Here is a 25527-nt window from a genome sequence, read left to right as displayed (position 1 = left end):
GGAACATCCTGAGCAGAAGCCACAGCGGCTGGGTGTTGAATGGTCTGAGTCCACGTATTTACCTTGTCCGAAATGCTTTGGAAAAGTTGCTCAAGACGGCCGAGGAAAGCACCTTGATGGGAGAGAATAGAACGAAATTCCTCCATCACTGCTGGGTCCATACTGGCTCAGTCTTGCTGTCAGGGCAAGGCTGGTTCTGGACCCAAGTGCAGACAGACGAGGTGAGAAGCAGGTATGCAGTCTTAAATAAAAGTACTTTACTAGAATCACACAGGTAAACAGTTACAAACATAGGAGCTCAAGACAAGCTACCACTAGGCAAACGGCTTGTCAAGACTGAGCACAGAGGGAAGAAACCACAGAACTTAAATACAAGCAAAAACAGTGAAACCAATAAACCTGATAAAAGGCAGTTAAGTAATAAACACAGGAGAAACTAGTAACAATTAGCAAAGGGAAAAAAACAAGTGAAGGTGCCATCTAGGGGTTACTGAGGGAACTAACCGGCACCCTCACAGCCCTCCTCCCATCACAGCTGTTTTTCCCCAAAGTCTGTCCCATGCAGCCATGAAGGTTTCGGTAAATGGACACATTTTGAGTGCACTAATCGACTCATGCAGCTCTGACAGCTTCATTCGTGAGTGGGCTGTCAGTAAGTTAAAACTGCGTATTTACCCCTCGGACAGGGAAATTGCAATGGCTCTGACGACACTGACCACCAACTCTTCCGGCTTTTACCTTGTCGACCTTATTCTCAATGGCCGCACTTATTTCTCCACCCGGCTCGGGGTGCTCAAAAACCTATTCAGTGATGTGTTCCTGGGACCGGATTTCCAGAAACAACACAAAAGGCTCACTTTCGAGTTTGGAGGGTCAAAGCCGGACCTTACTATTTCCAAAGTACTGTTTTGTGCACTTTCGGTGTAACGGGCCCTCCTTGTTTTCCAATCTTTCCTCCCGATGTAAGCCCATAGTCACTAAATCACAACGTTTCAGCCAAGATGATCGATCCTTTATCGAGGCAGAAATCTCTCGCCTTCTAGCTGACGGTATCATTGAGCCATGTTCATCTTCCTGGCGGGCTCAAGTCGTCGTTGTTAAAAATCCTCTGAAGCAACACAAGAAACGTCTTTGCATCGATTACTCGCAAACTATTAACCAGTACACCGACCTGGATGCCTACCCACTACCACGCATCGATGACATGGTCAATAACCTTGCCAACTACAAGGTATTTTCAACTTTTGATTTAAAGAGCGCATACCATCAAGTACTGTTAAAGGACTCTGACAAAAAGTATACGGCCTTTGAGGCCAATGGTCGGCTTTATCAGTTTTGTCACCTTCCAGTTGGGGTCATCAATGGGATGGTCGTCTTTCAATGGGCAATGGATAGCCTAGTCGAACAGGAGAACTTAACGGACACTTTTCCATATCTGGATAATATCACCATTGGTGGTCATGACCAGAAGGAGCATGATGCCAACCTCCAGAAATTTTTTGACGTTCTCCATCATCACAACTTAACCTTAAGTGAGTCCAAATCTGTGAAATCAGTACCATTAGTCAACATCCTTGGCTACTGGGTGGGCAGCGGTGTTATCAAACCGGATCCGGAGCGACTTCGTCCGCTTCAGGAGCTCCCTCCCCCTACGAATCTCGGCTCTCTTCGTCGGGCACTCGGCATGTTCGCCTATTATGCAAAGTGGATACCCCACTTCTCCAAGATCCAGCCCCTGTTTCATGCAATGTAATTTCCGTTGGAGGCAATGGCTATTTCAGCTTTCAACCTCCTCAAGCGACAACTGGAAAAAGCCACGCTTCGTTCCATTGATGAAAGTCTTTCTTTCCTGGTCGAATGCGATGCATCGGATGTGGCGATCTTGGCTACCTTGAATCAAGGGGGTCGACCCGTGGCATTTCTGTCCAGAACTTTACAGGGTAACGAGCTCCATTATCTTCCTGTTGAGAAGGAGGCTACGGCTATCATCGTAGCAGTACATAAATGGAGTCATTTTCTCACTCATCGCCATTTCACGCTTATAACCAATCAGCGCTCCGTGGCCTTTATGCTGGATAACCGGAAACGCACTAAGATCAAGAATAACAAAATACAGCTCTGGAGGATGGAATTGGCCGCCTTTGGTTACACCATACATTATCGACCCGGCAAAGAGAATGTAGTCCTGGATACCCTCACGCGTGCATTCTGCTCTTCTATGTCAACTTCGACTCTTGCGGATCTTCATACTGACTTATGCCATCCTGGCGTTACCCGTATGTTGCACTTTGTGCGATCTAAAAATCTCCCATTTTCTACGGAAGATGTGAAAAGAACATGCTCCACCTGTAGAATTTGTGCGGAATTAAAACCGCAATTCATCCGTCCGTCGGATGGCTCGCTCATACACGCTATGCAGCCTATGCAGCGACTTAGCATTGACTTCAAAGGGCCATTGCCTTCCTCAACGCGAAACACCTACTTGCTTACTATGGTGGACGAATATTCATGCTTTCCCTTTGCTTTCCCCTGTCCCAATATGCTTACTTCCACAGTGATCAAATGCCTCGATCAAGTCTTTTCCCTTTGCGGTACTGCCAATTTCATCCATTCTGATCGGGGTCCCTCCTTCATGTTAAGTGAGCTCAAAAGTTATCTTTCCCAACAGGAAATCACCACAAGTAAAACGACACCATATCATCCCATCAGTAATGGACAGGTTGAGAGATACAACGCTATCATTTGTAACGCTGTTCATCTTGCACTGAGGTCACGCAACCTAGCAGACCAGCAGTGGGAAACTATGCTCCCTGACGCATTGCATTCCATCAGGTCTCTTCTTTCTACGTCCACCAATGTCACTCCTCATGAGTGATTCTACAGGTTCCAGCGTCGCTCCACTCATGGGACGTCCCTACCGTCATGGTTGGCAGCTCCCAGCCCCGTGCTGCTCCGAAGATTCGTCCGATCTTCCAAAAATGATCCCCATGTCGTTGAGGTGGAACTAACGGATGTTAATCCCACTTACACGCACGTGCGGTACCCTGATGGCCAGGAGTCCACCGTTTCATTCCGAGACCTGGCTCCCTGTCCAACCAGTCTCACAGACCCAACTAGTAGAGGAACCCATGGTAATGATGCCGACGCTTTGCGCTCCTTTGAGGAGGATGCCCTACCTGGGGTATCAAGGAATCTGCTGGCTACTCCACCGGACCAACTCGGGGAGCCGAGTGCTTCCCATGGGATAGCCACCCGAAGCCAGGACGCTGGTCAATCCCCGGCTACCAACCAAGATGACGCCAGCTCTGCGCCTGTGGGGACCCGCACCCACGATCTCCCCAGATTTCCGCAGGTCGATCAAGGCGACACGGGCCCCGTTGATCTACCAGTATGGACCAAGCGACCCAGGGACCAGACATGGTCTGAGGAGACGTGCCTTCCAGCCACAAGCGAAGATCTAAAAGACTATGCCTATTCTTGGTCCGCCTAATCCACTAGAAGGAAGTCATCGGACTTCCAAAACTTTCAGGCGGGAAGGATGTCATGAATCTCATCATGACTCATGAAGTAACACTGGGCGGCCAGCTGGTGGCGCCGTCCAAGGAGTATAAATACTTGGGCGTGGGCCCAGCTTGCTCAGGATGTTTCTGTAACCAGGAACTAGTGATGTAACTAGAAATCTCATGGTTTTGAAACAGTTGATTAAAGCCTTGTTTTATACTCAAACCAAGCGCTCAGTAGTCTTTTTACATCACCAAGCATTAGGGTTCATTTCTAGAGGGATAGATTTGAAAAACAGAGAATGGAGCTCTTTTCTCGAGAAAAGCTGAGGGGTGACTTTATAGAGGTCTTTAAGATAATGAAAGGGTTTGATAGGGTAGACATAGAGAAAATGTTGCCACTTGCGGGGGAGTCCAAAACTAGAGGTCATAAATATAAGATAGTCACTAATAAATTCAATAGGGAATTCAGGAGAAACTTCTTTACCCAAAGAGTGGCAAGAATGTGGAACTCGCTGCCACAAGGAGTAATTGAGGTGACTAGCTTAGATGTATTTAAGGGGTAGCGAGATAAACACATTTGAGAGAAAGAAATAGAAGGATATCTTGATACGGGTAGATGAAATAAGGTAGGAGGAGGCTTGTGTGGAGCATAAATGCCGGCATGGACCAGTTGGGCTGAATGTCCTGTTTCGGTGCTGTACACTCAATGTAACTCGATGTATGGAAAGATGCCCATCGGAAAATATACCCTGCAATCCCTTCACATCCAGCCAGTGGAAAATCTCATTGACTTTCTTTATAATATGATGAAGTCTGTTTTAAAATGGTTTTAATGTGTAAAGATTTTTTACAACTCTCATATGATTTACATTTAAAGTAGGAATGACAGAAATGGTAACATAATGTGTGATATCAAACTTCCAAACACATGTTAGCATATGCTTATCACTCTCATTTGTAAACCAGTTCACTTAAAGTTCAAAGATTATTGAGGTGTTTTAGCTTTTTTAATTAAAAAAACATTGCTTGCAGTTTAACAATCTACAACTCATTTTCTTGCACTACACGTAGAGTTGGTAAGATTTCTACAATACAGTTTGCATTGAGGAAGCTATATTAAGACTTTGAACTTAGAACAACATCAAAGTACAGAAAGTACTGAACCACCTCAAGGCAGAAATGAAATGATGTCATGGACACCCTTATATTGGGTTGTTCTCTTTATCACTAAAGCATATCACTAAAACTGTGGAAATAGTCTGCGTTGTGGTAAAAATGATTCCGCCAGAGTATCGAAAGGACCTCGTGGAGATTGTGAATTAATTTATCTGAAACCGGTGAGCTTGGCTTTTATTACAAGACTTTATCAGAACAAAAGTTTAGAGATTCTGTAAGTTGAAATTGCGCTGTGTTGTAAATAAGGAACACAGGAATGCATTCACATGAAATTTGTTTCTCTTATATTTTAATAGCCTTTTGATAAAATAGCAGGCAGAGAAATTTCATAGGAATGTGTTAAAGTGTTTATGACTAATATTGAACAGCAAGATTTCAATATTGTATATGAAATAATTAAAAGGGCTGTGTTATTTTCTGTAATTATTTGAACAGTGTTTAAAGTTATGTAAATTCTATGGAGGTGGTTAAAATATGGTCCCAATGGAAACTTCAGTTTTCTACAAGGCCTGTGCCAGATTATTGTAGTCCTATAGTTCTATTAGAGGAAACTTATTTTGCTCTTGGATCCAGCTCCATTATTCAAAGCCATCAAGACCAATAATTTGGGTGAGGATGGCCTTATCCATTCCAGAGCACAAACTGAAGAGATTTGGCCAGACTGCCACTCATTCCCAAGGCTATAATTGAAGTAGCACCACAGGATTTGCTGGTGCTTAAACCAAACACAAGAGCTGCTACAAATGTGCCTCAAAGGTTTTTACTCAGTCTCATAAGGCAGCAGTGGAACACCAGTAGCAAAGCTTCACACGCTGCTCTTCTGCCAGCGAAACTCCAGCCAGAAAGTGCTATTGCCCGTAAATCTGTTGTTGTATACAGAGTTCAGATGCAGATTTAACCATTGCTCGCTGAACCCTCATTATTGGGGCAGGTATTTGGCGGCAGTGGGGTTGCAAACTCTGATTGGGTGCAATCTTGGAGGTTTCATGACCTCCTGCCTCAAACTACCCCGCCCCACACTCCTGCCATTGCTCCATCCTCCAGGCACACTTGCTTCCCACGGCAATTGGAAAGGGAATGCAACTCTTTGTTACCCAATCGGATTAATCTTGACTGTTAGTGATAGTGGAAGAAGGGCTGTTTCACTAATACTTTTATAACTAATAAGTGAAAGTGTTCAAAGGAAATGAAGAAAAAACACAATTTTGTTCAATGGCCCTATGATTTTTCTCCTGGGTTACTCGCAGCACTGCGCTTGAGATTAATCTTCAATTCCTGGAGACTCCAGGACAATGCTGGAGGGCTGGCAACCAATGTTCCCCCTAAAGTGCGAGGTTGCTCATCAATCGCGAGGTCCCGCGCAGACCGCTTGCCAGCTGCTGCTGCTGGAAGAGATAATTTAAAGGGACCATGCACAAAAAAAAATGAGGGGGATCATTGGTGGCAACCCTAGGTTTCAGTCCTAGCACTGCCTCTCCCAGTCCTGGTGTGCTCCCGGCAACCAGCAGGGTACAATGCAGGAAATTTCTGTCCTGTCCGTGTTTCAGCCACCTACTGCTGCACCTTGTTACTATATTTCCTAATATTCCCCTAATGTGTGAATGGACTTGGGGAGTTGATTCAATAATAACTGCTGAAGCAGAACGTTCTGAATTATTAACTCAGAGTTGTGAATTCAGCTCCCAGTTTTGACTAATTTGAATCTGGCCACTTGTCTGTGGTGAGTTTTAGCAGTTCTTAGTTGACCTGCTAAACGGAGAACTGCACGCAATAGCAGATGCTTCTGTCTCTGGGTGTGGGGGGGCGGGGGGGGGGAGGTAAATTCACAGAAGCAGGCTTGTCCTGCTGAATCACACTTCATGCAAATAATCAAGAGTATCATGAATGGTGTTTGTGAACCAAACTCTTCAGTTCTCCTAGCAGTAGGAGGGTACGCTACTAGTGGAGTGAGATATAGAGCTGTCATTTCAACCACTTGGCTCTAAAGTTCAAGTCCAGTACATATTGAGGAAATAATATTAATAGTTTACTGTTTAATCAATTCCTAGTGGGCCAGAGTCTCCAGCCAAATTAAACACCCTCACATACAACACTAAAATTTAACAAAGGAAGCGGATAGAAAAATGTTCGGTACCAAATGATTTTTTTAAAGCATAATATATATCATTGAGGTAATGGTGGAATTTTGTTTCCCTTGTGTCAGCTGAATTTTTTAGCAGAACAGGCAATCGCAGTGAATTATGTTCAGGAAAATACTGTTTTATCTTTTAACTTTTCCATCTGTTCAGAATGGAAGATAATTATTCTTGGAAAAATATTTTCTTAAAGGAAAAAGTAGCTATATGTCTGAGTACTCCCCAAAGAGCACCCTTCCTTTAAATATGATTTTTTTTTAAATTTCAGGCTCCACAGGAAATTCCAGCCTCAAGTCTCTTATGTGACATTTTATCAAATTACTTCTGAAAATCCACATATGCAATTTATCTGTACACTCTCTATCGTAGATTTTGACTTTGTGGGATAGTGTAAAATGGGTGATAGCGAATCGGCAGCCTGTTTTATATCTCTCCCAATTTCTATTAAGTTCAATGGAAATAAAAAACGGTACTGATATAAAACAGACTGCCAATTCGCTATCATCCGTTTTATACTATGCACAAAGTCAAAATCTACTCCTTTGGTTTCCTCAAAAATTTAATTAAAACTACTCAAGCACAACCTGTCCTTTACAAATCCATGCTGAATCTCCCCGATCACCCCATGCCTAATTTCATCCTGTATTATAGACTCCAGAAGTTCACCTAGAACCAAAGTAAGGCTGACCAGTCTGTAATGTTGTCGTATATCGCTTTTCCCGTTCTTGAACACAAGTCCCAGTTTAAATATTTTACTGAATTATGATTAATGCCTCTGCTATCTCCTCCCCAATCTCCTTCAGTATTCTGGGATCAACTCCACCTGGGCCTGGTGACATATCGGGGTGGATTTTCTTCTGCTATAATACCTCAAATCAGGAGGTTTAAGCAGCTGAAAATCAACAAAAATCAGGCAGGAATGCTAAACATGGCTGCCTCTAACATGGCTGACCTTGATTCCCCTTCGTCCCCAACTACAGAGATGTAGGTCACCTAATCCCAGATGGTAGATAGGTGGGGCTTAGGAACTCATCTGATTTTTCTCTCTCTACCACCACTGCTGAACCCAGGGACTACCAGAACAGGGATCACGGTGAACCCTGGACTAGCAGTAGCAATCCCACTCAGGAGAATGCTGGAGGAAGGAGTCCTACTAGTGGGATCCTCTTCCTCTTTTAGCACCCTTCTTACCTTTTTTTTTAAGAAGTCCCGTGGTTCATGGAAAGCCTTGTCCAATTTCTAAAAAAAACGCTTCAGGACACTTCTGCCTCCTTTAAAAAGGATCTTTCTTCTTCTGGTGCTGCATCAGTTTGCACCCCTGCACCTTTCTCCCTTGGCAGCAATGGACTCCCTATTGCTGGTGGGGATTATGCCAAGAGCCTGCCCTACACAGATAAGTAGTCCCAATCAAGCAAAATGGGTCATAGTCACAACAGGGTTGTGCAGGACTTTAGACCCTGCTGTGAACCCAACGCATCCATCTCCAGTAGTAATTCTTGAACAAAATCCTTAGGTAAAAGTTCAACTTTCATCTTCCTTTGTAAAAGCTGAGGGAGAATACTTCTGTGTGAATGTGAAACAATATTTTTTTTTGTCTTAAAATCCTGTGCAGCGCCTTGGGACATTTTACTACGTTAAAGGCGCTATATAAATACAAGTTGTTGTTAAAGTTAACCTATGCATAAAATGACTTAATGAGACAAATTTGGATAAGTCTGAAAGAATCTGCAGGGTCAATTAAGTTTTGGAACTCAGTTCAGTTTACATTTCTTCTAAACGGCGTATTATATAAAATTACAGTTTGGTTAGAGTGAGTTATAATTGGTGAAACAATCTCTGGGTTCATAAGACACTCAAAGCCAAACCACTCAAAGATTTGTTGTTTTGATTCATAACGCTGTCTGAACCTCACTGATACATTATTGTCTAAGAACACTCCAACCAACTGTTATGCTACACATAAATGTGATTTTGTCTGGTAGATGAATGAGTTTCTTTCCGTGAAAGCTTTAGTAGTTCCTTTCCTTGAACAGGTAGAGTTTCTCAAGGGAAATTTCATCAGTGAATATTTATAGAGCAGAATCAGTGAATGATTTAACTTCAGAGTTCTTAAGAAGGAGTTGAACATGGGTGATCGTAAAATCCCTTACCGACCTGTCCATAATATCAATAAGGCCACATGATGGCAGCAAACAAATCTACAAGACACTTTGTATGATTTTTAGACCTGTCAGACCTAAGCCTATTGATATTAATTTCCTAGAGGGGCCATGTATACAATGAAATGTTGTTTTATGGAATGATATTCCAAGTTTCTAATGTAAGTATTTTCTGAAAGGTTTTATACTGAAACTCCTGGGTGTTCTCCCAAATTCTCACCATAACTCCAGCGAAACCCTCAGAGATGGCTCTACCATCACTGCCACTGCTGATTCAAGGGCTGCTAGGAGACGGGTAGTGGTAGATCCTAGGGCAGTAGCAGAAAACCCAAGGCCTCTCCATACCACAGACTACTTTCTGGCTGAGAGAGGAAGCAGATAGACAGACAACTTGGTAATAGGCCTCCACCAATGCCACTCTGTAAGTGGATACAATGAGAATCCCAAGGTGACTCTACCCTGCTTTTTTTTAATCCATTTCTACAGTGAAGTACCTGGTGTCTGCTCATCCTTTCCTTTTGATGACAGTTCTGAGATTAAGAACTCACAACCATGAGTGCAAACCTACCTGATCACTCTGTGGCACAGCACATTAGAACTCCAACTGTACCCTCTATACTATAGTTCTTGACAAGATTTGAAATCTATTATTTGGACACAGAAGGGCTAGACCCTGTGGCCTAGAAATTTCAGAAGCCTCACTCCGATGCACATTTCTGGAGCAGCTCCTTGCCACTCTTGGGGGGCAAGGCCGGTCTGATGCAGTTTTAGAAAGAAAAAGTTTATATCTGATCATTGCTCCCTCATTGTTGTGCCGCTTTCCAAATGGCAACAAGTCTCTCTGAGTACAGCATTGTGGGGCCCACTTATGGCACCTGTATTGTTAAGTCTGTGTGTTATAGTGATAATTACTACACAGACTACAAGAGTAAATTCAACAGGTCTTTACTGGTTGGAGGTCGGGACTATACTGAATACAATATTACTACACAGTGCTTATATACCGGTGTGGTCACCACCGGTATTACGTATACAGCAGCCAGAGAAAGTAGTACATCTCTTAAGGTGGAACAGGCTTAAGTTCTCTTAAGGTGGAACAGGTTACATACACCACAATCCTCCCTTTTTAGCTTAACAGTCATATCCCCATTTAACATAACATAATAACATATATACATATATAACTTCAGGTATAACAGTTCAAAGGTTCAGTCTCTCAGGAGGCTTTCTGATGCGGCTTGGATAACGCCTCTCAGTAGTCTCTGATTCTTGTTGTTGAGGTGCCTCCTCTATTTGGTTTCCAATGTATTGGGTGTCATCATCATCAAGTACATTCCCTGCCGAGGTAGATGCTTCAGGTTCATTAACGTCTTCCACAGTTGTCTCTGTCACAACCATGGGTTCGACCCTTGCTCTCGACTCTACCAGTTGATCCGCATGACGCCTTATCACATTATGACCAATATCTACTGTATACATCAGAGGTCCTTGTCTGGCCCGAATTGTTCCGGACTGCCATTTTTCGTTTCCATAGCCCCTCGCCAACACTGGTTGTCCTACGTCGAAAGTTCGAGTGGTCTTGTTGTTAATATGCCGAAACTGTTTGTTTTCCACTTCCCTCCGCACATTTGGTTTTAACAAGTCCAACTTGGACCGCAACCTCCTGTTATAAGACATCATGGCAGGACTTTGGTTAGTCACTGCATGATCGGCGTTTCGATATGACATCAGGAACTTGTCGACCTTGTGTTGCAGCGGAATCTGATAATCGTTCATGGCCTTAATTGCCTTTTTGAATGTCTGGACAAATCTTTCAGCCAACCCGTTTGTCGCCGGATGATATGGGGCAGAGGTATAGGGCTAGATTTTCAGTTGCTTGCGCCAGCAGTTAGCGCCTTAAGAGAAGTGATTTTCGGGCGCTATGCGTGTAGCGCCTGGGCGCAGCGCAGTTTGCGCCCCGCCCCAAATTAAGTTGCCCGTTAGCGCCGGCGCAAAGTTTAGCGGCCGCCCGGATGCGCGCGCAGAAAATGACGTCACATCCTCGTGCAACGCCCTTTGGCCGCCCCGAATCCAAACTTCAGTCGGACCGCCCCATTGTGCGGCTGGCGTCCAGAGCGTTTGTAAAATGGAACGCAACACACCCTGGGGAGCGCAAATTAAAGGGCACTCGTACAAACGGCACTCTGCATGTGTTGTGTGGAAGTAAGCAGTGTGAACGGTGTATTTATGTTTCCGATCATCATCCTCCTCCTCCTCCTCCTCCTCCTCCTCCTCCTCCTCCTCCTCCTCCTCCTCCTCCTCCTCCTCCTCCTCCTCCTCCTCCTCCTCCTCCTCCTCCTCCTCCTCCTCCTCCTCCTCCTTCCCCTCCTCCTCCTCCTCCCCAGACTTTGCATTTGAAAAAAATACATGCACCCTTCCCCTTTAAGAGCTCACTGGCACCAGAGTGTCTGCCGTGCGCTGCGCCCGAGCTCGGGTGTTGCGCTCTCCACCGCCGGCTTAGCGCCTAAAGATACTAGTGGAACGCCTCTTTTAGCGCTCCACCAACCTCTTAGGGCGAAGCCACTGAATTTCCGGCAACGGGGCGCTACTTTGGGGCGGGCGATAACTTCGGGCGGGCGCTAAGCTTAGCGCCCCAAAACTGTCTATACTGAAAATCTAGCCCATAATGTTTTACTCCATTCTTCTTTAAGAATTGTCGGAATTCTTCCGATACAAACTGTGGTCCGTTGTCCAAACAGATCTGTTCTGGCAATCCGTTCCTTGCGAATATTGTTCTTAACACCGCAATTGTCTTTTCTGAAGTAGTGGTATTCATCTTGATGACTTCTGGCCATTTGGAATGTGCGTCCACCGCGATTAGGAACATGGAGTCCATGAATGGACCAGCAAAGTCAATGTGTACGCGTTGCCATGGGGCTGAAGGCCATTCCCATGGGTGTAGCGGTGCTATCGGAGGTGCATTTTGCACTTTTTGGCACCCAGCGCAGCTTTTCGTTAACTCCTCAATCTGTTGGTCAATACCCGGCCACCATACATAAGCCCTAGCAAGACTTTTCATTTTAACTCCCCCCAGATGACCTTCATGCAGTTCGTTTAAAACTCTTTCCCTTAACTTGGGAGGAATAATCACTCTTGTCCCGTACATCAAGGTACCATGGCAGACGGACAGCTGGTCTCGCCTTGCCGAAAATGCCGGTAACAGAGGATCACCCCATGTTGGCCATCCTTTCACTGTCACCTCGTAGACTCTGGACAGTGTCGGGTCGTTCCTGGTTTCTCTTTCAATACTTGCGTTGGTGACTGGTAAACACTCGATGATGGTCGAATGAAATAACTCAACAGGGTCAACTTTCGTCGTGTCTTCTTCTTCAGGTAGTGGCAGGTGCGACAGCCCATCAGCATTGCCATGCTGTTTCGTACCTTTGAATTCTATTTGATATTGATGTGCCCCTAGGAAAAGAGACCATCTCTGGAGACGCTGCGCTGTCATCACCGAAACACCCTTCTTAGGGTTAAAAATGGATACCAAGGGTTGATGGTCTGTCAGAAGTGTGAATTTTTGGCCCTGCAGGTAATGATTAAACTTCTTCACTCCCCATACAAGGCTAAGAGCCTCCCTATCGATCTGCGCATAGTTGCGCTCAGCGGAGGTCAATGATCTGGATGCAAACGCGACTGGCCTTTCCGTGCCATTTGGCAACTTGTGTGAGAGTACTGCCCCAATACCATATGGAGAAGCATCACAAGCCAACCGAATAGGCAGTGTCGGGTTGAAGTGAGCCAACACTTCCTCTGAGGTGATCAATTCTTTGCTTTTGCGAAATGCCTTCTTACAGTTTTCGCCCCATTCCCATGGTACCCCTTTCTGTAAAAGAGCGTTTAACGGGTGCAGTACCATGGATAGATTTGGCAGAAATTTATGGTAATAGTTAATTAATCCTAGAAACGACCTCAACTGAGAGACATTCTCCGGAGCGGGAGCCTTTACAACTGCCTCAGTCTTGTCAGGAGACTTATGAAGCCCCTCCCGGTCAATGACATGGCCACAGTACGAGATCCGCTTCTGGAAGAACTCACATTTCTGCCGATTTACTCTAAGTCCATACTCTTTCAGTCTGTTGAGCACCAGTTCCAAGTTTGCGAGATGTTGTTCATCACCATCACCTGTGATCAGAATATCGTCCAGGTAACATTGTGTGCCTGGAATTCCCTGTAATACCTGCTCCATGGCCCTCTGCCAAATTGCTGGAGCCGATGCCACTCCAAAAACCAGCCTATTGTACCGGTACAACCCTCGATGCGTGTTGATCGTGAGGTATTGGCGTGACTCTTCCTCAACCTCCATCTGCAAGTACGCCTGCGCCAGGTCTATCTTGGTGAAGTGTTTCCTGCCAGACAATGAAGCGAAAATATCCTCAATCCGTGGAAGCGGATACTGCACTGTGTGAAGCACCGGATTAACGGTGATTTTGAAATCTCCACAGATGCGAACCTTCCCTGGATCTCCTGGCTTGTTGCTCGCAGGACGTTTCATAACGGGAACAATGGGCGTAGCCCACTCACTCCAATCTACCTTAGACAGTACACCTGAACGTTCTAGTGCTTCCAGTTCCGCTTCAACAGTAGGTCGTATTGCATAGGGTACCGGTCTGGCTTTAAAAAATTTTGGTTGTGCATGTTCATCAATCTTGATGTTTGCCGTAATTCCTCTCAGTGTTCCCAGTCCCTGCTGGAACACCTCTTTAGCATCATCCAATATTCTGGACAATCGTTTAGGTTTGACATCTGTTTCCCCGGAATCTACCGTTAGTGCCTTCAAGGAGTGCCAGTCCATATTCATTTTCCTAATCCACTCCCGTCCTAGTAGTGGTGGACCTCCTTCAGGTAGCACATATAAGTCCATTACTTGGCTTTCTTCGCCCTTGTGGACCACTTCTACCTCTATTTTTCCGATGGGGTACACTCTTTGCCCCGTGTATGTTTTCAATATAATCTCCGTATCCTGTAGGGGAATATGTTGGAATAACGTTCTGTAATCTTTCTTATTCATGACCGTCAATGCCGATCCAGTGTCCAATTCCATTTTTACTTGGACTCCTGCTATCTGAAGAGTGACCCAAATTGTCTGGAGATCTGCATCCTTACCAACGTTGTGTACTCTTAAACTATCCAGTCCATTACTGCTAGCGTCTGAATCTGACTTCTGTTCGGTCAAACTGTTCTTTGTCACCTTGTGTACCTTTGCGTATTTTCCTTGCGGTGACTTTTTGTTGCTGGTCTTCTTTCCTGACCGACATACTTTAGCTATGTGGCCAAGCGTGCCACACGTTCTGCATTCTTGGTTTTTAAACCAACACTGGTTCTGATCGTGCGTTGTCTTTCCACAACGATAACATTTGACAGAACTCAAACCCAATTTGTTTGTACCGAGTTCCGGTGACCGTAGCTGCATTACTGCCGTGCCTCTCGCTGCGGCTTCGTGTGCTGCTGCCATAGTGACCGCCTTCTCAAGCGTCAGCTCATTCTCGTCGAGCAGTCACTTTTGTGTATCCTGTTTAAATAAACCACACACAAATTTATCTCGTAGTGCCTCTGTCAGTCCCGTTCCAAACTGACAATATTTTGCTAGCTTACGTAATTCCATCAAATATTCAGCATTGCTTTCATTCTGCAGCTGCCTTCTGTCGTAAAATTTAAATCGTTCCGCTAGCATCAGCGGCGTGGGGTTTAGATGATTTTTCAGGACAGTAACAATCTCATCGAACGTCTTATCCGCCGGTTCATCTGGTGATAACAGGTGTTTCAATTGCCCGTATGTCTTCGCACCCATTAAATTTAATAATGTTAGTGCTTTATCTGCATCAGGAATTTTATTTGCCTTACAATAATTTTGTATGCGTTCTACATACATGGCCCAATCTTCAATGTCACTATCAAAGGTATTAATGTTCCCATGTTTAGGCATCGTTGCAATTTATTGTATTTTTATGTTATCCAAGATGGCGGCTTCCCGCTCTTGTCGTCGTCCTCCGCCCACAAAATGGCGGTTTTCCTGCGCTTGGCGGTCTTCAAACGTCCCCCGACGCTGTCTCCACTTCACCACGGCTCTCGCGCCTTCAGTTTCCCCAGATGCTGCGCCTTTTAGCCCGAATGCGGCCCTTATCTCCGGTCGCGATCGATGTCCCCACGCTGCGCCTCTCGCTCGAAAGCGGCCCGGCCCATATCTCCGGTCGCGATCGATCTCACCGCCCTTATTCCTCCGTCTTCCCAGCCCCGTCTGTACAGCCAACGCGGTTGACTTTCTGTCGCGTCGCTGCCCGGCTTACCCACCACCGAGGTAGAAAGAAGAAAGCTGACAGTCGCTGATGGAGGCTTCGAGGTCAGGATGTCTTCTGCACTCCGGTTTCTCGATGCCTGCTGCTCGACGTGTCTTCCAGTAGGGTGATGAGGGTGGAAACCTCTCTTCGACATCCTGTCTGTGGATGAAGCCGCCGTGGAAATAACTGCCGCAGGGTAAGAATCGGACTCGTCGCCACTGTTAAGTCTGTGTGTTATAGTGATAATTACTACACAGACTACAAGAGTAAATTCAACAGGTCTTTACTGGTTGGAGGTCGGGACTATACTGAATACAATATTACGACACAGTGCTTATATACCGGTGTGGTCACCACCGGTATTACGTATACAGCAGCCAGAGAAAGTCGTACATCTCTTAAGGTGGAACAGGCTTAAGTTCTCTTAAGGTGGAACAGGTTACATACACCACATGTATGACAAGTATGGCTGCTTCGCAGCTGCATGCTCGGCAGAACTGATGGATTTCCTGGGGACTTGTGGATAGCACGTTTAGCGAGTTGTTCACGCCTCAGGGTAGGGCTGCACAGGGGGTGACCATCAGGCGGAGCAACAAAGGCAGGTAGGTAGTGCAGGGAACCCCTGCGGACATCCCCCTTTCAAACAAGTATACCAAGTTGGATACTGTTGAGGGGGATGACTTACCAGGGGAAGGCAGCAGCAGCCAGCTTCCTGGCACCAGAGAAGCTTCTGCTGCTCAGGAAGGGAGGAAAAAGAGTGGGAGAGCAATAGTGGTAGGGGATTCTATCGTAAGGGGAACAGATAGGCGTTTCTGTGGCCGCAAACGTGACTCCAGGATGGTTTGTTGCCTCCCTGGGGCCAGGGTCAGGGATGTCACTGAGCGGCTGCAGGGCATTCTTAAGGGGGAGGGTGAGCAGGCAGAGGTCGTGGTCCACATTGGGACCAACGACATAGGAAGGAAGGGAGATGAGGTCCTGCATCAAGAATTTAGGGAGCTAGGTAACAGATTAAAGAGCAGGACCTCAAAGGTTGTAATCTCTGGATTACTCCCAGTGCCACGTGCTAGTGAGTATAGGAATGGGAGGATAGAGCAGATGAATGCCTGGCTAAGGAGTTGGTGTAGGGGGGAGGGTTTTACTTTCCTGGATCACTGGGCCTGCTTCTGGGAAAGGTGGGACTTGTACAAGTCGGACGGGTTGCACCTGAACCAGAGCGGGACAAATATCCTTGCGGGGAGGTTTGCTAGCACTGTTGGGGGGAGTTTAAACTAACTTGGCAGGGGGATGGGATACAGAGGGGAGCTGAAATAGGGGGTGATCTGCTGCCAATTATAGAGAAAAAAACAAGTCAGCTTGGTAGTCAGGGCAAACATATAAGGGCAAGGCTGGATGGCATCTATTTTAATGCAAGGAGTCTTGCAAATAAGGTGGATGAACTGAAGGTGTTGATAAACACATGGGAGTATGATATTGTTACTATCACGGAGACATGGTTGAGGGAGGGGCAAGACTGGCAGCTCAATATTCCGGGGTACAGAATCTTCAGGCGAGACAGAGGGGGAGGTATAAGAGGAGGGGATGTCGCAATATTAATTAAGGAGTCAATTACTGCAGTAAGGAGGGATGATATATTAGCAGGTTCCTCTAATGAGGCCATATGGGTGGAGCTTAAAAACAAAAAGGGGGCAAGCACTTTGCTGGGAGTGTACTATAGGCCTCCAAACAGTCAGGAGGAGATAGAGGAACAGATATGTAGGCAAATCTCAGAGAAATGTGCAAATAATAGGGTAATAATAATGGGGGATTTCAACTTCCCCAATATTAACTGGGATAGTCAGAGTGTGAAAGGCTCAGAGGGTGTAGAATTCTTAAAGTGCATCCAGGAGAGCTTTTTGAGCCAGCATGTAGAAAGTCCTACAAGAGAGGGGGCGGTACTGGACCTAATTCTAGGGAATGTGGCTGGCCAAGTGGAAAAAGTGCTAGTAGGTGAGCACTTTGGTGACAGTGACCATAATATGGTAAGATTTAAGGTGGTCATGGAAAAGGGCATGGATGGGCCGGAAATAAAGGTTCTAAATTGGGGGAAGGCCGATTTTAATAGGATAAGGCAGGATCTGGCCAAAATGGACTGGGATCAGCTACTTGTAGGAAAATCCGCATCGGAGCAATGGGAGGCTTTCAGAAGGGAGATTGAGATCATACAATGGCAACATGTTCCCGTAAAGGTCAAGGGTGGTTCCAAAAACCACAGGGAACCTTGGATGTCAGGGGATATACGAGAATGGATTAGGAAAAAAAGGAGGGCTTTTGGCAGATACAAAAGGCTAAAGACGGAGGAAGCCCTAGAGGAGTACAAAAAGTGCAGGGGGATACTTAAAAAAGAAATTAGGAGATCAAGGAGGGGCCATGAAATAACACTGGCGAGCAAAATAAAGGAAAATCCTAAGATGTTTTATAAGTATATTAAGGGTAAGAGGATAACTAGGGAAAAAATAGGGCCCATTAGGGACAAAAGTGGCAACCTGTGTGTGGAGCCGGAAGATGTAGGAGGGGTTCTAAATGAATTTTTTGCATCTGTTTTCACTATGGAGAAGGACGATGTAGACATAGAAATAGGGCGGGGGGCTGTGATATGCTCGAACATATTAACATCGAGAGGGAGGAGGTATTGGCGGTTTTAGCTGGCCTAAAAATGGATAAATCCCCAGGCCTGGATGAAATGTATCCCAGGCTGCTGTGTGAGGCAAAGGAAGAGATTGCGGGGGCTCTAACACATATATTCAGGACCTCTCTGGCCACAGGGGATGTGCCAGAGGACTGGAGAACCGCTAATGTAGTACCATTATTCAAGAAGGGAAGTAGGGAAAAACCGGGGAACTACAGGCCAGTGAGCCTAACATCAGTGGTAGGAAAATTATTGGAAAAAATTCTGAGGGTCAAAATTTGTCTCCACTTGGAGAGGCAAGGATTAATCAGGGATAGTCAACATGGCTTTGTCAAGGGAAGATCATGTCTGACTAATTTGATTGAATTTTTTGAGGGGGTGACTAGGTGTGTGGATGAGGGTAACGCAGTGGATGTGGTATACATGGATTTCAGTAAGGCCTTCGATAAAGTCCCGCACAGGAGACTGGTCAAGAAGGTAAGAGCCCATGGAATCCAGGGTGCCTTGGCACATTGGATACAAAACTGGCTTAGTGGCAGAAGGCAGAGGGTGATGGTCGAAGGTTGTTTTTGTGACTGGAAGCCTGTGGCCAGTGGGGTACCACAGGGATCGGTGCTGGGTCCCTTGCTGTTTGTGGTCTACATTAATGACTTGGACATGAATGTAAAAGGTATGATCAGTAAGTTCACGGATGATACAAAAATTGGTAGGGTGGTAAATAGCGAGGAGGGTAGCCTCAGTCTGCAGGACGATATAGATGGGTTGGTCAGATGGGCGGAACAGTGGCAAATAGAATTTAACCCGGAAAAGTGCGAGGTGATGCACTTTGGGGGGACTAACAAGGCAAGGGAATACACAATGAATGGTAAGACCCTAGGCAAGACGGAGGGTCAGAGGGATCTGGGTGTGCAAGTACACAGATCCCTGAAGGCGGCGGAACAGGTGGATAAGGTGGTAAAAAAGGCATATGGGATACTTATATTCAATGCCTCGGCTAATGAAGGCAAGAGCAAGGAGGTTATGATGGAGCTGTATAAAACACTGGTTAGGCCACAGCTGGAATACTGTGTGCAGTTCTGGTCGCCACACTACAGGAAGGATGTGATCGCGTTGGAGAGGGTGCAGAGGAGGTTCACCAGGATGTTACCAGGGCTGGAGCGCTTCAGCTATGAAGAGAGACTGGGCAGATTGGGTTTGTTTTCCTTGGAGCAGAGGAGGCTGAGGGGGGACATGATTGAGGTGTACAAAATTATGAGGGGCATAGATAGGATGGATGCTGAGGAGCTTTTTCCCTTAGTAGAGGGGTCAATAACTAGGGGGCATAGATTCAAGGTAAAGGGCGGGAGGTTTAGAGGGGATTTGAGAAAGAACTTTTTCACCCAGAGGGTGGTTGGAGTCTGGAACTCACTGCCTGAAAGGGTTGTGGAGACAGGAACCCTCACAACATTTAAGAAGCATTTGGATGAGCACTTGAAATGCCACAGCATACAAGGCTACGGACCAAATGCTGGAATATGGGATTAGATTAGACAGGGCTTGATGGCCGGCGCGGACACGATGGGCCGAAGGGCCTCTATCCGTGCTGTATAACTCTATGACTCTATGACTTTGGTGTCCTGCCACTCCTAACTCCAAAAGTAACATTTTGACAGGTGGTGGTGGTGGGGGGAGGGGTGGAGAAATGGAAGAACATTTTTGCCCCCTTACACCATCAGAATCTTTCTATTAGGCCAGGATGGGATGGATCCCGACAGAATCAGGTTCGGTCCCAAATTCTTCCCCACTGACCCAAGTTACACTAATTCTATATCCAAAATACGTCATAATCTCTAGGTTTGTAAAATTAGATTGGAGAGCAGCAGAAGGGGAATATGACACCATAGCATTCTGTTGGGATCATAGGGATGCCCTCAGGATAACTGGTAGCACATGTAAGAATAATAAAAAGATGGTATTTTTTGAATATTTATTTGCTATTTTTTTCCACCATGCAGTAGTCCAGCCAAGGCACAGATGCTGGCCCATTTTGGAGAAGGTTCTGGACCGATATTACTGGATGATGTGCAGTGCACAGGGAATGAGCTCTCTATAGACCAGTGCCCCAAGAGCTTGTGGGGAGAGCACAACTGTGGGCATAAGGAAGATGCAGGTGTGTCCTGCAACCCTCTCAGGGGTAGGTATAGAGAATCAAACCATTTTTAGTCTAAGTAATGTAATTGTAGTTAAGTTTCTAGCAGTCTAAAAACTTCATTCCAATTAATAAATTGTTACATAATATGGATTAAATTATTTTATATTTTTGGTACAGGTAAAGAACAAAAGAAATAACCCTATGGCAGGCTTTGTGCTCATGGTAATGAGGGAAAGCTATGCCACAGCATCCTAAATATATGTCTTTGTGTTCTACACCCAGGATTAGGAAAAATGTTGAAAGATTTCAGGGAGATATTTTGCATACCCTGCTTTGTTCCTGGATTTTTCACTTTCAAAAGAAGAAAGCGATTAGTGATAAATATTGCACAGAATTCTGAAAGCAAATATCCCATAGCAGTATGCAGGATGAGTTAATGTACAGGTGCATTCCGATTCTCAGTACACAGTGCTAGATTATTTCTAACAATTCCCTTGTGTGCTTGTATGAACTGCCTTGCTGGGGTGCAGTTGCTCTTATTTTCTTTCTTGTGAGGTCGGTGGGGAGAGAGAAGCTGAACTTCATTTGTATAAATCAAATACATGCAGGATATCAATGGTCCTGGCATTGGTAATAAAAGTTCTTGAATGTCATAGATAGCCCCCATGTGCATGGAACATCTGTTTCCAATGGTCATTTGGAGACCTCTCAGACTGAGCGAATTAAATGCATAAACTGCCACAAATTCTATTTGAGAGAGGAGAAAATTGCAGTTTTATCATTGGCAGCACTGAGTGAATTTATTTGTAGAACTTAATATTAAACATGTTGCATTACCAGTTGTCCCAAACTAATGCTTATTAGTACAATTTAAAACAAAAATACTTCTGTTATGATATTTAGTTTTATTTAAAAGCAACTGGGTGCTTTGACTTTTTTTATTGTGTCACATATCCTCACTCAGGCCCTTTGTTTGTATTGTCCAGACGGCACAGTGCGCCTGATTGGAGGAAAGGGTAGCCATGAAGGACGGCTTGAGGTGTATTATGGTGGCCAGTGGGGAACTGTCTGTGATGATGGCTGGACGGAGCAGAATGCCCAAGTCGTTTGCAGACAACTGGGATTCAGGTACTGGAGGAGCTTTCTATCTGCAGCTCGCCTATCAAATTGAAGAAACATGAGAGCAAGGAGTTAGAGATATAATTAAAACCACACTGAGGTTGTGATATCATTTCTTTTTTTAACTAATTCAGTGTGAAATCGGCATTTGCTTTACTGCGTGGAATAACGGGCTAAGGCTTTATGTGGAGGGTCACTTAACAGGAATGTTAGATTTGAAAGGACTGTGAATATTAAAGCAAGTTAACTGCAGCAGCTAAGGTTACTCAATTAATTATAATTGATAGTTATTTTTACATCAGGTTTAAGTCAAATATTCTATGAAATGAAGTCACACCTCGTGGATTTTTAATCATCTGGGAATGTGATTTATGTGGTGATCTGTGTTTGGATGTGGGATGTAAGTTGTAGGTGTGATTATAAATGTGGCTAGCATGTGATGTAGGCATCATTTTTTATGGTACATAAAATGCTATTGATGATTCCAAAACTACAAAAAGAAAACTTGAATTTTCAAAAGGCATTCGATAAGGTGTCACACAAGAAGTTGCTACACAAGATTAGGGCTCATGGGATTGGGGTAATATAATATCATGGATTGGGGATTGGTTAATGGACAGAAAGCAGAGAGTAGGGATAAACAGGTCATTTTCTGGTTGGCAGGCTGTAACTAGTGAGGTGCTGCAAGGATCAGTGCTTGAGCCTCAGCTATTTACAATCTATATCAATGACTTAGATGAGGGGACCGAGTGTAATGTATCCAAGTTTGCTGACAACACAAAGCAAGGTGGGAAAGTAAGCTGTGAGGCGAACACAAAAGAGGCTGCAAAGGGATATAGACAGGTTGGGCTGGATTTTGATACTGGAGGCGTGTAGGAGGCGGGACTACATCGAGTTGTGGCCAACCCACGCAGTTTTCACTTGATTGACCTTGTTGAGCCCGCCCAGCGGGCTCAGCAGGCCAAATAAGGTCCACCCGGCAACAGGTGACATCACAGATTGATATTTCATCTGTCAAGAGCTTTTGACAGATGAAATATCAGCATTTGACAGCTCTTTGAAGCTGTCAAACACTGACAATCTGTACACTACGTTAATTCCTTCCTCTCAGGCTGATTTAGAGATCTCTCCAGAACAGAAAGCTGAATGCTACAATTTTTGACAGCTCACAGCCATTCTGCTTTCTGTGCCGGTGAGATGAGGGACTCCCGAGCCCTGAAGGAAGGAAGGCTGTAAAGGTAAGTAAAGGTAAGTAAAACTTATTTAAACACTTTACACACACCAAACACACTTACCTCTGCACTCATGCACCCATCACTCACCTGAACACTGACATCTCGACCCCTCCAAGCTCTTCAGCCCAACGGTCCGCCTCGCTAACTTGGTGTGGTTTGGAGCCGTCCGGAATCCCACACTTCAGGGATAAAAATAGGGATTAGGCTAAAAACTGCTTGTTAACTACCTGTTAACAGGCAGTTAATTGGTACTAATCCCCTTCCCACCTCGGGGAGGCGGCTCCCAGCACAGGTTGGGTAACCGCCTCCTTTGAAACTGGTATGGAGGCGGGTTGGGGGTGGGATGGGTTCGTGCCCCCCGATTTCACGATTTTAACCCCCCAAACATCTCCAATCCCGCCTCAATGGCCCAATGAAAATCGAGCCCGTTAAGTGAGTGGGCAAAAAGGTGGCAGATGGAGTATTACATGTGGAAATGTGAAATTATCCACTTTGGTAGAAAGAATAGAAAAACAGAATATTTTTTAAAAGATGAGAGACTAGTAAATGTTGCTATTCAGAGGCATTTGAGAGTTTTTGTGCACAAACCACAGAAAGCTAACATGCAGGTACAGCAAGCAATTAGGAAGGCAAATGGTATGTTTGCCTTTATTGCAAGGGGGTTGGAGTATAAGAGTAAGGAAGTCTTGCTGCAATTATATAGGGTTGTGGTAAGACCACACCTGGGGTACTGTGTACAGTCTGGTCTCCTTACCTAAGGAAGGACATACTTGCCTAAGAGGGGGTGCAATGAAGGTTCACTGGATTAATTCCTGGGATGAGAGGGTTGTCCTATGAGGAGAGATTGAATAGAATGGGCCTCTGGAGTTTAGAAGAATGAGCGGTGATCTCACAGAATCATAGAAATTTACAGCACAGGAGGAGGCCATTCAGCCCATCATGCCTGTGCCGGCCGAAAAAGAGCTATCCAGCCTAATCCAACTTTCCAGCTCTTGGTCCATAGCCTTATAGGTTACAGCACTTCAAGTGCATATCCAAGTACTTTTTAATTGCGATGAGGGTTTCTGCCTCTACCACCCTTTCAGGCAGTGAGTTCTAGACCCCCACCACCCTCTGGGTGAAAACATTTCTCCTCAACTCCCTTTAATCCTTCTACCAATTACTTTAAATCTATGCACCCTGGTTATTGACCTCTCTGCTAAGGGAAATAGATCCTTCCAATCCACTTTATGTAGAACCCTCATAATTTTATACACCTCAATCAAGTCTCCCCTCAGCCTCCTCTGTTCCAAAGAAAACAACCCCAGTCTATCCAATCTTTCCTCATAGCTAAAATTCTTCAGTCCTGACAACATCCTCGTAAATATCTTCTGTATCCTCTCTAGTGCAATCACATCTTTCCTGGAATGTGGTGACCAGAACTGTACGCAGTACTCTAGCTGTGGCCTAACAAGCGTTTTATACAGTTCTAGCATAACCTCTCTGCTCTTGTATTCTATGCCTCGGCTAATAAAGGAAAGTATCCCATATGCTTTCTACCTGTATTGCTACCATCAGGGATCTGTGGGCATGCACGCCAAGGCCCCTCTGTTCCTCTACACTTCTCAGTATCAAATTGATCTCATTGAAACAAAATTCTTACAGGTCTTGATAGGGTAGATGCTGAGAGGCTGTTTCCCCTGGCTGGAGAGTCCAAAACTAGGGGGTATAGTCTTACGATAAGGGGTCGGCCATTTAGGACTGAGATTAGGAGACATTTTTTCACTCAGAGGGTTATGAATCTTTGGAATTCTCTATCCCAAAGGGCTGTGGATGCTCAGTCGCTGAGTACATTCAAAACTGAGATAGATAGATTTTTCGACACTATGGGGATCAAGGGATATGGGGATAGGGCAGGAAAGTGGACTTGAGGTAGAAGATCAGCCATCATCATATTGAATGGCGGAGCAGGCTTGAGGGGCCATGTAGCCTACTCCTACTCCTATTTCTTATGTCCTTATGAAGGAGCTCTTTTTTCCTTCCCTTTTTGGTAGTTTTCTCCCTTCCCAATCCTTTCATTTGAATGTGCTGACTCTTTTGTTGGGGTACAGGTCCATGGAGGTCAGATTTCCAACATGTGCTCCTAATGGATAAGGTTCCCTGTTGGTCGGGCATTTTGAAAATGACCCCAAAAATCTCTAATTCTGGGTCACTCAGCAGGCTTTCGTTCATTCAACTGTGTTTGTCTCACTGTCCCACAGATATGCACAGAAACCTCTGGAAGGTCAATTTGAAGGAGGCTCTGGGCCTATTTACTTGGATGATGTCAACTGCTCAGGCCAGGAATCCTCTCTGCCTTTGTGCCCCAGAAGCGAATGGGGGAAGCATGACTGCAGCCACCAGGAGGATGTGACTGTCATTTGTACACTCAATGCTGTGAATGACATCAAGGGAATTCCTTTTGGTGAGCATTGCTCGACAAAGTTTTACCAAAAAGTTCAAGGGAAGGGATTTTACTTTTGGATCTTACACAGACAAAATGATTTTAGTTCAATCAAAAGTATCAATGACAAAAATAATTTTCTGTCAATTTCTTGCAACCACATCAAATTGTTTTTTTTACACACCAGTAAATGTTCATTTCTGCATAATCAATGGTCAGAACATTCATTAGCCCCACAGAAATGTTACACTTTGAAGTCATTACACTGAGTGTGATAGCCACTGAAAGCATCCTTCCACAATTTATTAACATTTTTTAGGTGCTCTTTTTTGCCTTTGTGGCTGTGGGTTCCAGTTCCATTGATGATATCCATAATTGTGGTGAATACCAGAGTTGACTTTGTTATAGGGAAGGTTCATACTTTGGGAGGGATTTTACTCTGCAATCCTGCCCAGTGGATATGGCAGGAGAATGGCGCAGTGAGGCCTACCACAACCCCACCACACTGACCAAGATTTCAATCCCCCAGTCCAGCTACTGCTGCTGTCTACTCCTTCCCCGCCTGATGTATGCAAACGATGGTGGTGAGGGGATCCTGGTGGATTTTCCTTCTTTTCGTGTATTACCACTGCTTCCAGGGGCCAACATAGGGAAGATGGCGCTGG

At 45.1% G+C, this 25527-nt stretch overlaps 1 protein-coding gene across 1 annotated transcript in view; it reads left to right on the top strand.

Annotated features, from left to right (window-relative positions):
• The window catches only part of prss12 (serine protease 12), a 275680-nt gene that overhangs the window by 119537 nt on the left and 130616 nt on the right, over positions 1-25527 (top strand). The window contains exons 5-7 of the mRNA XM_085962770.1: positions 19950-20128; positions 21073-21214; positions 24681-24883. Of these exons, the coding sequence (XP_085818896.1) occupies positions 19950-20128; positions 21073-21214; positions 24681-24883 (524 nt within the window). The remainder of the gene's footprint in view (positions 1-19949; positions 20129-21072; positions 21215-24680; positions 24884-25527) is intronic.

Source organism: Somniosus microcephalus, chromosome 2, assembly GCF_052327205.1.
Source record: "Somniosus microcephalus isolate GS21.2 chromosome 2, FLI_Smic_1.0, whole genome shotgun sequence".
Classification (NCBI taxonomy): domain Eukaryota; kingdom Metazoa; phylum Chordata; class Chondrichthyes; order Squaliformes; family Somniosidae; genus Somniosus; species Somniosus microcephalus.
The sequence above is the reverse complement of the archived record's forward strand: the minus strand, read 5'-3'. Positions and strand labels throughout refer to the sequence as shown.